The 14,700-nt window shown below is 47.9% G+C and overlaps 1 protein-coding gene across 7 annotated transcripts in view; it reads left to right on the top strand.

Moving 5' to 3' along the window:
• The window catches only part of CRACR2A (calcium release activated channel regulator 2A), a 137,807-nt gene that overhangs the window by 86,519 nt on the left and 36,588 nt on the right, over nt 1-14,700 (top strand). For 5 of the 7 annotated variants that reach the window (XM_030321453.1, XM_030321450.1, XM_030321455.1 and 2 more), the window contains 4 exons: nt 2,552-2,642; nt 6,214-6,309; nt 8,511-8,698; nt 13,848-13,919. In XM_030321453.1, the coding sequence (XP_030177313.1) occupies nt 2,552-2,642; nt 6,214-6,309; nt 8,511-8,698; nt 13,848-13,919 (447 nt within the window). The remainder of the gene's footprint in view (nt 1-2,551; nt 2,643-6,213; nt 6,310-8,510; nt 8,699-13,847; nt 13,920-14,700) is intronic. The other 2 variants (XM_030321457.1, XM_030321456.1) reach the window with 2 other exon arrangements.

Genomic DNA, 14,700 nt, shown 5'->3' with positions numbered 1-14,700 from the left:
GCCGGGAGAGGGAACCTAGAGGCTTCTGGCCTGATATGAGTGACGTTGGCCATGGAGACTTACACCAGTTCCTTGTCTGGATCAGTTTAATGGTTTCTACAGATCTAGAAGGATGTCAGTCAAAATGGCTCCTTTGAGTCATAGTCATGTGGTTTAAAGGTACCCCAGCAGGTAGCAAGTGAGGAAGGGACATCTTTTGGTGCAGCAGGGAAGGCTGGCACTGGATTGGAGTCCCAAGTGGATATAAGACGGTAGGGGTTGAAACGAAGGTCTCAGTGTAATATATACATTCCCATCCTTAATCTTTTGTTCAGAAATCTCCCTAGTACCTCTCAGAATTGAAAACTGGAGCTATTTCCTCAATTATTAAAGTCTCCTTACTTGCGTAAAGGACAGAAAGTGCTTATCACCATTTCAGTTTAAAATGGCAAGTGCCTTTTGATTTGTATTTCCCTGATAAGGAGCGATGCTGAACATCTTTTCATGTGCCTGTTGGCCATCTGGATGTCTTCTTTAGAGAAGTGTCTATTCATGTTTTCTGCCCATTTCTTCACTGGGTTATTTGTTTTTCGGGTGTGGAGTTTGGTGAGCTCTTTATAGATTTTAGATACTAGCCCTTTGTCCGATATGTCATTTGCAAATATCTTTTCCCATTCCGTTGGTTGCCTTTTAGTTTTGTTGGTTGAGAAAGACAGATACCGTATGGTTTCACTCTTATGTGGATCCTGAGAAACTTAACAGGAACCCATGGGGGAGGGGAAGGAAAAAAAAAAAAAAAGAGGTTAGAGTGGGAGAGAGCCAAAGCATAAGAGACTGTTAAAAACTGAGAACAGGGGCGCCTGGGTGGCGCAGTCGGTTAAGCGTCCGACTTCAGCCAGGTCACGATCTCGCGTTCCGTGAGTTCGAGCCCCGCGTCGGGCTCTGGGCTGATGGCTCAGAGCCTGGAGCCTGTTTCCGATTCTGTGTCTCCCTCTCTCTGTGCCCCTCCCCCGTTCATGCTCTGTCTCTCTCTGTCCCAAAAATAAATAAACGTTGAAAAAAAAAATTAAAAAAAAAAAAAAACTGAGAACAAACTGAGGGTTGATGGGGGGTGGGAGGGAGGGGAGGGGAGGGTGGGTGATGGGTATTGAGGAGGGCACCTTTTGGGATGAGCACTGGGTGTTGTATGGAAACCAATTTGTCAATAAATCTCATATATATATATATATATATATATATATAAAAGATATTTAAAGTCTAAAACTGAGGGTTGATGGGGGTGGGAGGGAGGAGAGGGTGGGTGATGGGTATTGAGGAGGGCACCTTTTGAGATGAGCACTGGGTGTTGTATGGAAACCAATTTGACAATAAACTTCATATATTGAAAATAAAATAAAATAAAATAAAATGGCAAGTGCCAAAATCTGCAGTATGTGTGTGTTCAAACAGCCTTGGGAGCCAAGACATCAGCCTGCTCCTGAACCTGGATTTCCCTTAACAGGTGAGGAAGAAGAATGGGAGGGACTCAGAGAGAGAGAGAGCCCTTAGCTGCAGGTCAGGGAAGAGGGGTAACTGTTCAATGCCCTGGAAATGGGAATACATTGGAGTGATAACTTCCATCTCAGTTCAAATGCTAATACCTGATCCTTCCTGTTTGAATTTGGAGGTGAGGGCTGGGGGTGGGGAGGCATTCAAAGAAGGATCTATTTGGGGAGAGAAGGAGGAACAACACCAGAGATGACCTATAGCCATAGCCATATTTGTTCCCACAGCCATATTTGTCTTGGTCTCTATATAGGAGCAGAGTACCCAGGTTTTTCCTTCCTGTCCTGTGGGGCTCTTCAAGTGTAGGGAGAAGATGCTGGCAGGGAGGAGGAGGGATGTCTCATTATCACTGCCCACCTTTAACCAGCCTGCCCCTTCTCATACTGTCTGCCTGGGGCCGTGGGCCTGAGATGGCATGAGCACTGGCCAAGTGTGGCCCCCACTTCCTTTGTAGGGGGCATGGTTTCCATGATTGTCATTGTCATGGAATCTTTTGTCATCTGATGAGAAATGTGGATCACATAGACTTAAGCACACAATTTCAGGAGAACCCTATGACAGTATACTTTAGACAGGGCTGATGGAGCCAGGTAGAGAGAAAGCATCCACAGTGGGAAGGAGATAAACCAGGAGCCCAAATAGGAAAGAAGCCCACACAACACAACTTTATACTGTCTATAGGTGTAGGGACCAGCGGACAATAAGGAGGTGCGTTCAGCAGAGGCCAAGGGGCTTGTTGTTGAAATAAAGCAGAATTAAGGAAGATAGAGCCAAGGAAGCTTCACTGAGGAACGTGTGGGTCATCTGGGACTGATGGCTTCCTCATCTAGGAGGAGGACGAGGTCCTGCTGGGCCTCTATGGTCAGCTAATCCTGAGGAACTGGTCCCACCTGACCTACGCAGTCGTCCCCACAGCCCCAAGCTCCTGTTGGGATTCTGGTGCCCAAGCTCCAGAGGATAAATACTCTGGGGGATAAATGAATTTTGGTGTAGACCTTCGCAGACTCTCTTTCTGCCACCTCTGCAGGAAAATTGCTGCTTATGATGAAGAAATCCAGCATCTCTACGAGGAGATGGAACAACAAATCAAGCATGAGAAGGAGCAGTTTCTCCTGAAAGTAAGAGTCCACACCATGGCTTGGCTCTGAGCACCAGGTGGAAATATCGCCTACTCTGACTACCTCCCCCAGTTTAAGATTGCAGTGCCCCCACCTGTGGCACTGTGGATTCCCTGTCTCTCTGCTGCTTTATTTATATTTTTCAAGACATTTGTCACCTTCAGACATGACATTTAATTTCCTTGTTTATTTTTGTTGATTATGGTCTGTCTCCTCCTACTATCATGTAAGCACTGCAAGAGCAGGGATCTTTAAAAAAAAAGTTTATTTATTTATTTTGAGAGAGAGAGAGTGTATGAGCAGGGGAGGGGCAGAGAGAGAGGGAGACAGAGAATCCCAGGCAGGCTTTGCACCGTTACCGCAGAGCTCGTCATGGAACTCGAACCCACAAACGTGAGATCATGACCTGAGCTGAAACCAAGAGTCAGATACTTAACTGACTGAGCCACCCAGTCTCCCTGAGAGCAGGGATCTTTATCTTTACTTGTTACTGTATCCACAGCCCCTCAGCCATGCTTGGAACACGGTTGGTACTCAATAAATACTTATTGAATCAATGAATGAATGAACTAATGACAAAAGGATGAAGGTGCATGTGCTTACCAGTTACAGCAGCTTGGAGACCAGGTCTGATACTGGCTGGTCCCAGACCTGGAAGGCAGGCCCACCCAAATGCAGTCCATTCTACTCCATGCCCAGCAGCTCCTCTAGGGGGACCATCATTAGAGCCTATGCTTCCCATCCTTTCCCTTAAACACCTAGAAAACTTAATAACCAAGACAAGTCAAATCCCACCCTTCTCGGACCCCATGGGAGAAAATGTAGAGCTCACATACCTCGTTCCAACTCTGGCATCTAGCCTCCTAGCAGCCTCTAGCCTGCTGTTTGTCTTGGGAGGTCAGAATTGGTGAAATTCTCTCCTCTTCCAAACTAAGCAGGGTCCTTTTGGGAGCATATTTATAAAACAAAGCTACAGGAAACTCTCTCTTACCCATTTTTTCATTATCCACTTGGTGAGTTCTCAACAGAAAAGTCATTGATCTTGAATGGTAGCTTTAGGCTGCCGTTACAACAATCCCATGAACTGGGTGGCTTATAAACAACAGACATTTATTTCTCACAGTCCTGGTGGCTGGACATCCAAAATCAGGGGGCCAGTGTGGTCAGGCTCTGGTGAGAGCCCACTCCCTGGTTCTGGCTGTGGCCCTCTCGCTGCATCCTCACGGGGCGGGGGGGCAAGTGCGTCCATGGGATCATCACCTTGGGGGTTAAGTTTCAACATAGGACTTCTGGGAATATAGCAGAGGGACCACGTCTTGTGCTGCCTCTCAGAACAGAACCTGGGCTATTGCCACAACCCTTCCTTCCTCCTTAATGCAGGTTGGTTTGAACCAGTTTTTATTTATATGCTGATTTGGATTATCTACACCGAGGATCTATTTATTATCACAGATACCATTCAAAAGGAGATGAAGTCTGAATGCTTTCCAGAAAAAGCCCATCATATTCTCCAACTAGAGCCCTCTGAAGGCTTGTCTGTATTTCCAGACTCCCCCTGTACCCATTCCTTCTTAGAGCTTTAAAACAGTCTGCCTGTCCCCTGCCCTTCAGCATAGTTGGATGAGTATAAGGCAGACAGAACTCACACACTTGTCACCCAGCATACCCTAAAATAGTTTTCTGAGAACAGTAGCCTTTTTTTTCCTGCAGTAGGAGAGTCACTCCCTTTACCCCAAATGATCTACTGCTGGGCCATGACTACAGGTCAGAGGTCCTAGCTAAAAAAAGAGGCCTGCTTCCAGAAGCAAAAGGTGGGCCAAGGTGTGGGAACTGGGAATGGGAAGAGGTGGGAGGAAAAATTTCAAGGACACATTAGGATCATGTAAGGGTATATGACCACACCACTGTACCCTTCACCCCCCATTCCACTCCCTCCTTCCCCTTCTAGTACCCCAGGCCTTTCAGGCCCAGTGCCTAGGTTTTCCACTTTTGCACAAACACAGAAACTGTTAAAATGTGCTTGGCTTTGCAGACACAGGCTTTTGCCTTGTCACAACGTGAGGACAGTGGTGTGACAGTTTATGACAGCATGAGAAGGGCTGGGCCTTCTGGCTCTACATGTAGCAGTCTGTTTGACCACGAGGGAAATACTTAATGACTGGCACACTCCGGCTCAAGGAAAATAGACGCCCCCCCTCGATGCTCTGTGCTGGCCGGGGCTATAAGGCACTCTGCAGGCCCACCATGGGGATGGCAGCATCCGTGCTGGACTTGTGGAGCTACCCGCCTCCCCGGCACTGTTCATGGGGCACCTACTCTGTGAGTGACAGCCAAGCTGAACGAAGCAGGTTCCCCGGTGAAGGTGTTGACAGCAGGAGCTTCCCGGTCAGATCTTCCCCCTATCATTGCCTGTGGTTGATGTGAGGGCGATCACAGGCTGTCCCTGAGCTCCATGTACCTACCTGAGAACAGGCTGAGGACCAGGTAGTGTCTACAAAAGATGAGTCCAGGAAATAATTCTGAGCCTTGGAACGGAGGTGTCCAAAGGCCTGTGTCCTGAGAGTGGTTGTGTGCTCCCAACCCCCTGGTGCCACCATCACACCCAGCCTCATAGCCCCTCTAGTGTCCAGCATTCCAGGCTGTCCTCCAAGGCAGGTGGAACCCCAGGGGCTCCTGTCATGAGCTCTGTGCACATTATAATGGTTTCTTCTCTCCCTGCAAGTTTCACACCTCATTTCTGCCTTCAGGGGAGTGAAGAGCTGTAGGTGGCCTGCATATTTTTGTTTCCGTCCTGTGAACAAAGAAACAATGATAGATGAATGAAGTCAAGTCAGCTAGGTAAGACCAGGGCTGGAGCCCCAGTCTCCTGACGCCCAGATGAGGGACCTTGTACCAGACCAGGCTCTGTGAGAGTGTCAGGCGTCCAGACAGCCCATACAGTTTTCTCTTTACCCCACCCCAAGCCCTTTCTCACTGCGTCAGCAGCTTCCTGAGTGGGGAAGACCAGTTCTAGGGCGGGAGGGGAGGGGCTGTGGATCACAGAGGCAGAGCTATCACAAGAGCAAGGCTGGGACACCTCAATCATGGTGGGACACGGTGAGGACCTAGACCCTCAAGGGGAAGAAGTAATGCCCCGTGTTTCCCGAGCAAGGGGTAGTGTGAGGGAACAAATGACTGTACCCAACGTGGAACAGAATATCCACATTAGAAGGATACCCCCCCCCCCAATTTAGAGATAAAGAGATGGAGGTGTGAGATTCTCTATGTTCAGTACTCCACCACTAACCAACACTGTCTCTCTCTGGGGGAGCGGTGCACAGTCATTGGTCATGGTCACACATGGTGGGAGTTGGGGAGTTGGCATGACCCCTTATGAGCACTTGCTCTGTCTCCGTCCCAGTGGGCCTCCCTGACCAGCCAGGCAGGGCATCGAAGCCCTGGAATGTTGTGGGAAGGGCCCTACAATCCAAAAGGATGGGGAGGCCCTGCTGTTGAGCAGGTGCAAGGTGGGGGACAAATCTCCATCCCAAGTGCCCTGGGGCCTCACGCGTCCTTCTCTCCGGCTCGGCAGGATATGGAGAGGTTTCAGGCCCGCAGTCAGGAGCTGGAGCACAAGCTGTTATCCAAGGAGCAGGAGCTGGAGCAGCTCATCCAGAAGCAGCAGCAGGTGCGCCTTTGCCACGGCCTTGGAGCACCTGGTTCCTCTCTCCATCCCCCCCCCCCCCCCCCCCCCCCCCCCCGCTCTTGCCCACTTTCCCTGCTATTCACTCAAGGATTTTGGTTTGTTTGTTTGTCTGTTTTTAATCGGAGGAGAACCATTTAGCTGTACAAAAGATAGCATTTTGAAACCACAGGTGATCTCAGGATAAAGCCTTTACCTCTCCAGCGCCAGGTGTTTAGTTGGGAAAAGTTGCCAAGAATTCTCCCTCGAGGCATCTGAAGACATTGTCAACCTAATTACACCCAGGAGCCGCCAGAATGCCAAACATTAATTTGTTTCCTGCGTCCTGGGTAAGAGGAGAGGGGGGTGCTGAGGTACAAAGGACGGAGTCACTAATGCTTTGTGGGAGGCTGCAGTGATGTCTTCCCACTGGGATGGCCATGGATGCCTCCAGCTGGAAGAGACTCTTCAAAGATCAATTTGCCCATCCCCTGTTTTCCTGTGCGCCCGGAAGAGGTTCCTTAGCCTTTTTTTTTTTTTGTGGCTATGCCCATCACCCCACAGGATGGATGCAGACACCAGATGTTCCTCTGATGCACTTGAGCCCCCACGAGGCGGTCTGGGCAGTACACCGTGTAGGGTGGTGTCCAGCCACCATGGCTGCCTAATGACCTCAGAAAGATTGATTACCTAGGCAAACTTCACAATCATAGACTCCTCTCCAAGGTGAGGGCTCGTTGGGGAGAGAAGGCCAGGATGTCACTTGGCCTCCCGTTTTGTTTTGTCTGGCTCTGGAAGTAATCCAGCCCTGGACAGACCCAGACACACCGCATCCATTTGTATAGAGAGGGCTATTTTCAGCAACACAGTAAAATATGCTTGAAGCTACCCCATGCTGAGGCTAGAGACTGTCCCTCTCCTGCTGCTCCCTGACCTATGTATGCATTCTGGTTTCTTTCTTTCTTTTTTTAATAAATTCTTTTTTTTTTTTAAGTTTATTTTTGAGAGAGACAGAGACAGTCTGAGCAGGGGAGGGGCAGAGAGAGAGAGAGGGATCGAGAGAATCCCAAGCAGGCTCTGAGCTGTCAGCACAGAGCCCAGTGTGGGGCTCGAACTCATGAAACCATGAGATCATGACCTGAGCCGAAACTAAGAGTCACCCATGCGCCCCTTGGTTTCTTTCTCTTGCAACACGATAATTTCCACTGGAGGAACTGCCAGCTGCCTTCCCATTACCCTTCCACAGCTATCCCTTGCTTCTACTCTTTCTCCCCCTCAATATTATGCATTAAGTTCTTACCAATTAGACTTATCCCTCAAACGAATGATTACCACTCGATTTAATTACTGCATGCTTGCCTGATTACACAGGAGCCTCTTGAGAATCACACAAAATTCCTTGTTGCTGCCTCCTCTTCCCCTCACTGGCCACATTTATAAAACTAAATTTATTATGATATATTTGCCTTGGTTTGATTCCTCCTCTGGTGAGAGGGTTAGAAGCTTTGCAAAGCAGAATCACCAGCCAAGAAACGCTGTAGTTATACAAATGCAGGTTTTTTTAGTTCCTTTTGGGACATGAAAAAAAAAAGGTATGTGTTTGGTCTGACCTGTTTTAGCTGTTTCCTAAGAATTTCCAGGGTTTCTGGCCACCATACAACATTTCTCTAGATTAAAGGAATGGATTTATTTAGCGGAGCAAAGAAAAGGAGATACACAGATTTGCTGTCAGAATTCAAAATTAGGAAGGACAGTTTTATGAAGAATGCCACTTAGCTGCTTCCCAGGTCCATCAGGGCCGAGGGGGACAATTGGCTGAAAGGACAAGAGGGATTTAGGTTGGCTCTCAAGACTATGGATGAGATGCTAATGGCATCATTATTGTCACCGGGATTGGGGACACAGATGGATTGTTGACCTCCCTTTCCCAGCAGTCTTTGTGAATGGTGCTGTTCCCTCTGGACTGTTCAGTAGCCCTGTGGAGACAGGGGAGAGATGAGATGTGCTCTGGCCATTCCTCACTGCCTCCAAAAGTGCATCTGTGTGACTTAAGGAGCAGGACAAAGCCTGTCCAGTCCCAAGGGCAGCGAGGGCTGGCAGTGAGGGCTCCTGCCCACAGGTGGAGAAAGTGAGGGGAGACTGGGGCGGAGCCAGATGGGATGGGGGTTGTTCATCATTCCCTCCTGCTCCCCCACCTTCCTTTCCAGCTGGAAGGCCAGTGCACCACCCTGCAAAATGATGAGCATGAAACCAAGGCTGAGAACACCAAGCTGAGAGTCACAAACCAGGAGCTGGCCCGGGAGCTGGAGCGGACCTCCCGGGAGCTGCAGGATGCCCGGAAACAGCTGGAGAGCCTCCAGCAAGAGGCCCACCAACTCCACCAGGAGAAGGAGATGTGAGTCTGGCCCTCGTGGGTTCCTGTCCCTGCTGTCCAGCTGCCTGCCTGCCTCTGCTGTGAGCATGACATCGTCTCCTCACTTGGAGACCCTGTCGCCTTGCCTAGAACGTGGGGCTCAGGGGCTCCTTGGTCCCTGAAATCTCTTCTAGGATCCCGAGGCCATCAAGCAGACCAGCACTGTAGCAAGCAGAATCTAGGATTGACAGGAAATCTACAACCCTGTTCTTGGGAAATGTATCATGTGATTCAAAAGATGTGTTATCCACCCAACAACAGGGCGGTCACTGAGAAAAGGCTGAGTGTGTGGACAGACCACACGTGACTGTCATAGGTTAGAGACCCAGGACGAGAGTGAAGCAGGTAGGCTTCTGAGATTTAATCTGATGGAGTATATGACAGTACCCTGGAATCTTCACTGCAGTCTGCCTACTCTCTCCTACCAGTGTCCCTCTGTGTGGACACAGTGTGGTGAGCCCCACATCTCCCAGGGCCTGGTTTGCCAGTGACCTGCTGTTGGTGTGCGGCCAGTGGACTCAGCCTGCTAGGCAGAAGGCACACGTAAGGAAGAATCAAGAGCTGGGTCTGCAGGCTGGGGCTGAGGAGCTGCCAGCAGTCGTCTTGGGAGTGTTAGGTTCTGAGAACAAATGCACTCTTTGACGTGCCCAGGGACAGGAATCCCACTTATTTGTTCACACATTTATATTTGTTTACTTACTCATTTGTCAAAAATTTATTGCAGACGGCTCTGCCCCAGGTACCATGTTGTACATTCAACGTATCTCACCTATGTCAACAATTTGACATTGTTTCATATGAACTTTACAGCATCCTGATGTGGCAGGTACTGTTATTATCAACTCTAAGTTATGGACGAGGAAGCTAAGAGTCAGAGGTTTTCAGTAACTCTCTAGCGCAACACTCCGTGCTAGACACATCTTGCTGACTCCACACAGTGAATCATGAACCGGCCAGAAAATATGTACTCAGGAATGGGACTGGCCATCATTCACTCATCACTCATTCATGCATTTTTTCATCCCCTTCATTCATTCTGCAGAAGGTAACGTGTGCCTGGTCCTGTGCCAGGTATTTAAACAGCGTGATTTCAGAGGAAAGGGCAGTATTACTTACCAGTGCCTGAGTGTTACATACGTTAACTGTCCTTGTTCAAAAGGGAAAGCCCTCACTTCGTCTGAATGATGGCAAAATTTGGGTCCGTTGGCCTAAATCAAATTGTTCTGCTGTCTGTCCTGTGTGTGCTGTCCTGTACTGTTTTGGACTGATTTGCCAGGGTGAAAGAAAGGAAATGTGTTTACATGTGGAGTTTTACCCTAAAAAAACTTCTCTAGTTTTTTTATTTATTGATTGATTTTATTTTTTTTTAATGTTTATTTATTTTTGAGAGACAGAGACAGAGACAGAGAATGAGCAGGGTAGGGGCAGAGAGAGGAGACACAGAATCTGAAACAGGCTCCAGGCTCTGAGCTGTCAGCACAGAGCCCAACGTGGGACTCGAACCCACAAACTGTGAGATCATGACCTGAGCCGAAGTCAGATGCTTAATGGACTGAGCCACCCAGGTGCCCCAAGATTTCTCCAGTTAAAAAGAAAATGTATTCTGAGCAGCTGACTTAAGACAAACCCCTTCACTCCAATTCTTGGGTGACCAGGGGAGGACAGTGTATTTCATTGTAAATGAGCAAAATCAGTTCCTCCTCATTGAGAGCAGGCCAACAAGGCACAGGCATTTAACTTTACAAACAGAATTAAGGACTCAGGCTCTTAAAATTGAATCAAGTTTTAAAACAACAAACATCTGAAGGCACCAGCATTAGAACAGCAAATGGAAATAAGCACCCAGTGCCAGGGTATCAAATCACAGCATGAGGATTAAAATCTTTCTGAAGTCTTATCTTAATTAACCAAGCCAGAGACAATCTCTGGAGGCTGGGAACTGAAAAAGAGGGTCAGGAGGAAGAGATAAATGATTTCAGGAACTTCATGACTTGTTTTCGAAAAGCGCACAATGCCTTATGCAGCTGGAAAGCATGCTGGAGCCCAGGAGAGTGTGTCCTGTCTGGGGAGGTCAGGAGAGAGGGCAGTGAGAGCCTTAGCTGGTTCCCTGTAGAACAGAGTCCCAGATCTGCAGTACTGATAGCAGATGAGTGCTCTAATCCACCTCTTCATTTTATAAATGAAGAACTTGAGGCTCAGAGAGATGCAGTGACACAAAGCCACACAGCTAGCTAGTGCCAGAAAACAGGGACAGAGCCGAGTTCTCCCCATATCATGTGCTTCCCCCCCAACTCACAGTGTCTTGCTGTCTGATGCTGCACCAGAGCAGCTGGGAAAGGAGAGGACGGTACTGGGAGATAAAAAGACTTAGTCACTTATCAGCTAGAATTCTAAATGGGCAAAATTAATTTTTCTGTTCTCCAAAGATGCTCAAGGAGGGAGAACTTGATTTTAAAATAAGATAAAGAAAGAACAATCAAGCAGGAGAGATAACATAAAGATGAAGGTCAGCTGGAAAGTAGCACCTGTTTATTTTGTTAATGAATTTTTATTTGGGGTGGGTAGTTTATGACGAGACACAAAAGGATCTATACTCAGCAAGAGGTCTGCAAAGACCCAGAGGCCACCCCTCAGGGTTTCTTGTGGATCCTTCCAGAGTGTTCTATGCATATACAAGCACACACACACACTTTTCATTTACACACTGTTCTGCATTTGCCTGTGTTTTCACTTGGCGATATATTTTGGAGATGCTCCCTCTCTCATCCCTCTCCAGAAAATAAAGCCAACAGCAGTTCCCTAAAGACAGCCATAAACCTGTCACCAGTCACTCCTATGAAAAATGGTAATTTCTTTCTCTTTCAGTCCACATAGTACCAAGTACAGACCTTTAGAATGTCTAGGTTAGATGCCTTCCTTTTTGTGAACACAGAAAAAGTCTGACAATGTGTGTGTATCTAAATAGATGCATGTTTATTAGACAAATAGGTAGACATATTTCATCAATATGTAATGTGTGTGTGTGTGTGTGTGTGTGTGTGTGTGTGTGTGTCTCCAGCAGTCAACTCTGTTGTGTCTACAGTGCAAAGACCTGGAATGCCTTATTTCTTAGGAATCGCTCCTAAATCAAATGTTCTGTGAGAACACAGATGTCAGGTGTCCAGGGAGTGATTTCCCTTAGCAGGGGTAGAGTTGTCTGCTCCTGGTTGAGAATCAGAACCCAGGGCTGGGACAGAGGATCCACAAAGCCATCGTGGCTCACAGGGCACCGCAGCAGCAAACAGCTGTGCTCACATACTGCTCATCACAGCAGAATCCTAGACAGGGATTTGGGGACCCGGTTTGGATAATGGGAAATACATTGTTTTCCCTCAAGTTGAAATTAAATATAATTGGTAATAAAGTGTTAGGGATTGGCATCTCTGCAGGAGCTAGAGAAGTTTTATTGCTTAATTAGGATTGTCCGAGGTGAACTTAGAATTTGATTCGGTCTGTTATTGTTGTAAATTGACTTTATAATTATTCCATAAAGGGGGAAGAACCACACAGATACCTTTTAAGGAATCTATTGTGAGGTGGGCTCAAGCCTTATGGACCGAGCAAGCAGGTGCTGTTTTCGCCGGCTCAGTAATGACATTGAGGGTGCGGCAGAGGGGTGACTGTCCCCGCCCAGCCCGGTGTGTGCACAGTCGGGGTAGTCTGGACAGCTTATGGAAATGGACGCATTTTGTGAGACTATAAGATGCTCCCTACACTAGCAACTATGCTGTGGTTTGGAAATGTGGAACTTTGGGCCTTTTGCAGTAAACTTAGGGGTGATTTAAACATTTCTAAAAGCACAGTGCAGAGCCCAGAGGGAAGGATGGAGGCAAAGTTGCGAAGTTCAGCAAGGCTTATTTTCCAGTGTCACCCAATTCTGCTTTCCTTTTTTTTCTTTCTTCCCCGGGTGGTGTTGAATACCTCCCCGACTCACCCCTCCCTTCCTCTCTTCCTTCCTCTATCCCTGCCTCCTTCTTTCCTCCCCCATCTCTCTGCCCTCTCTCCTTTTGTTTCTTACTGCTATTCGTTTGTTGTTGTTGTTGTTGTTCTTTATGTATTTATTTTGAAAGAAAGAGAGCATGAAGAGTGCACAAGCGAGGGAGGGGCAGAGAGAGAGGGAGACAGAGAATCCCAAGCAGGCTCCAGGCTCCAAGCTGTCAGTATGGAGCCTGATGTAGGGCTTGAACCCACGAACTGTGAGATCATGACCTGAGCTGAAACGAAGAGTTGGACGCTTAACCAACTGAGCCACCCAGGGCCCCCTGTTTCTTACTGCTTTTTGTTGACGACACCTTCATGCTGGGCACTGGGTTGCATTTAGAGATGCAGACAAACCAGGCAGTTCCTACCTCACCATCTGAGTTGGTCTCCAGACACCTCCACTACCTCTCAGCTCCTCCCTCCCCTTACTCAAAGGGTGATTGACATGATTGACGTGTTCACACTGTGATCTAAGTATCTGATTATAATTGATACATTTGATCTCTGCTTTATGGCTAGAGATGAGAACTCCTAAGTTAAAGAAATGAATGACCAACAGAGGAAATTACAGAGATCTAAGAACAGATTGGAGACTTATAGGGGAGGATGGGGAAGGGGAAAGGATTCTTCTGTAGCTCCTGGAAACAAACGAAACCAGCTACAGGAAAAATACAAGTTCTGCTCTCACTTGCAGGATTGGGCTGGAGAGTATTGGTTCTGGGTAGGACAGGGTCACCTGGAGCCTGGGAAGGGCAAGTGATTATTATGAAGCCCTGTTCATGGGTTTGGGAGTAGGGGGTCCTAATCTACTCAGCCGTGGATTGTCTATGGGACATGGGGAGAGTTACTGGTTCTCTGTCTGTGTCTATAAAAGAGGGGTAATCTCACCTTCCAAACCGGGAGTCTGTGATGATGAAGTGAGATCATAGCTGTAACCACCTGTACACAGCAGGTGCTCATCAGGGGAGGCATATCCCTCTGACCCCAGGGTGGGGTGCTACCTGCTGGTCCTGGGTGCCCTGGACATCCAACTACAACACAGCCCCTCACACCGTGGTGGCTTAAATCCCTGCTATAGAAGCTCATAAGTCTGTGTTGGCCTCTTCTTCAGGGAAGTGTACCGTGTGACGGAGAGTCTGCAGCGTGAGAAGTCGGGGCTTCTGAAACAGCTGGATCTCCTGAGGTGTGTCAGCACCAGATGTGTTCTGAGAGCATATCCCACATTCCTTGGGTTGGAAGAGCTAGGCTGAAAGTCTTCCCTGCCTACGTTCTGGATGATCACAGCTGCTGAGAGAGTGCCCTCATTCCCCTGATCCCCAGCATATTATGTTTGATCCATTCACACACACGCCCACATCCCTCTCCAGTTTGTACATGTGCAGGTAGGCTCTGCCTCATTCTTTGTGGCATCTCCCACAGCACCTTATGTGGTACTTGCTCAGGTAGGAGCGGAACTGAATTTCTTGAGCATCTACCCAGTGGAAGATATATAGTATCCCTTTCTCTTTAAAAAAAAATTGATGTTTATTTTTGAGGGAGAGAGAGCGCAAGCTCGGGAGAGGCAGAGAGAAAGGGAGACAGAGAATCAAGTAGGCTCCACATGTGGGGCTCAAACCCACGAACTTGAGATCATGATCTAAGCCGAGGGTGTAGCTCAACCAGCTGAGCCACCAAGGTGCCCCTGGTATGCCTTTCATCTTCAACAAAATTAAAGAAAGGAGGGCAGTTCCTGATAGGGGAATTAACAGAGAAGGAAAATGATAGCAGAGAAATGAAGCAATTTACCAAAGGAGACACAGCCACTCACTTCGGGAGTCAGAATTGAGATCTGTATCTGGCTGATTCTCTTGATTCTGCCATAGTCTCCTAATGTCTGTTGAATGAGCAAATGAGTCACAAACAGAGCATAAACAGAGCAAAGGAGTTTGGAGTTTCCTCCACTTGCTAAACCTTACTGTAAATTC

The sequence above is a fragment of the Lynx canadensis genome, chromosome B4 (assembly GCF_007474595.2).
Source record: "Lynx canadensis isolate LIC74 chromosome B4, mLynCan4.pri.v2, whole genome shotgun sequence".
NCBI lineage: Eukaryota > Metazoa > Chordata > Mammalia > Carnivora > Felidae > Lynx > Lynx canadensis.
The sequence above is the reverse complement of the archived record's forward strand: the minus strand, read 5'-3'. Positions and strand labels throughout refer to the sequence as shown.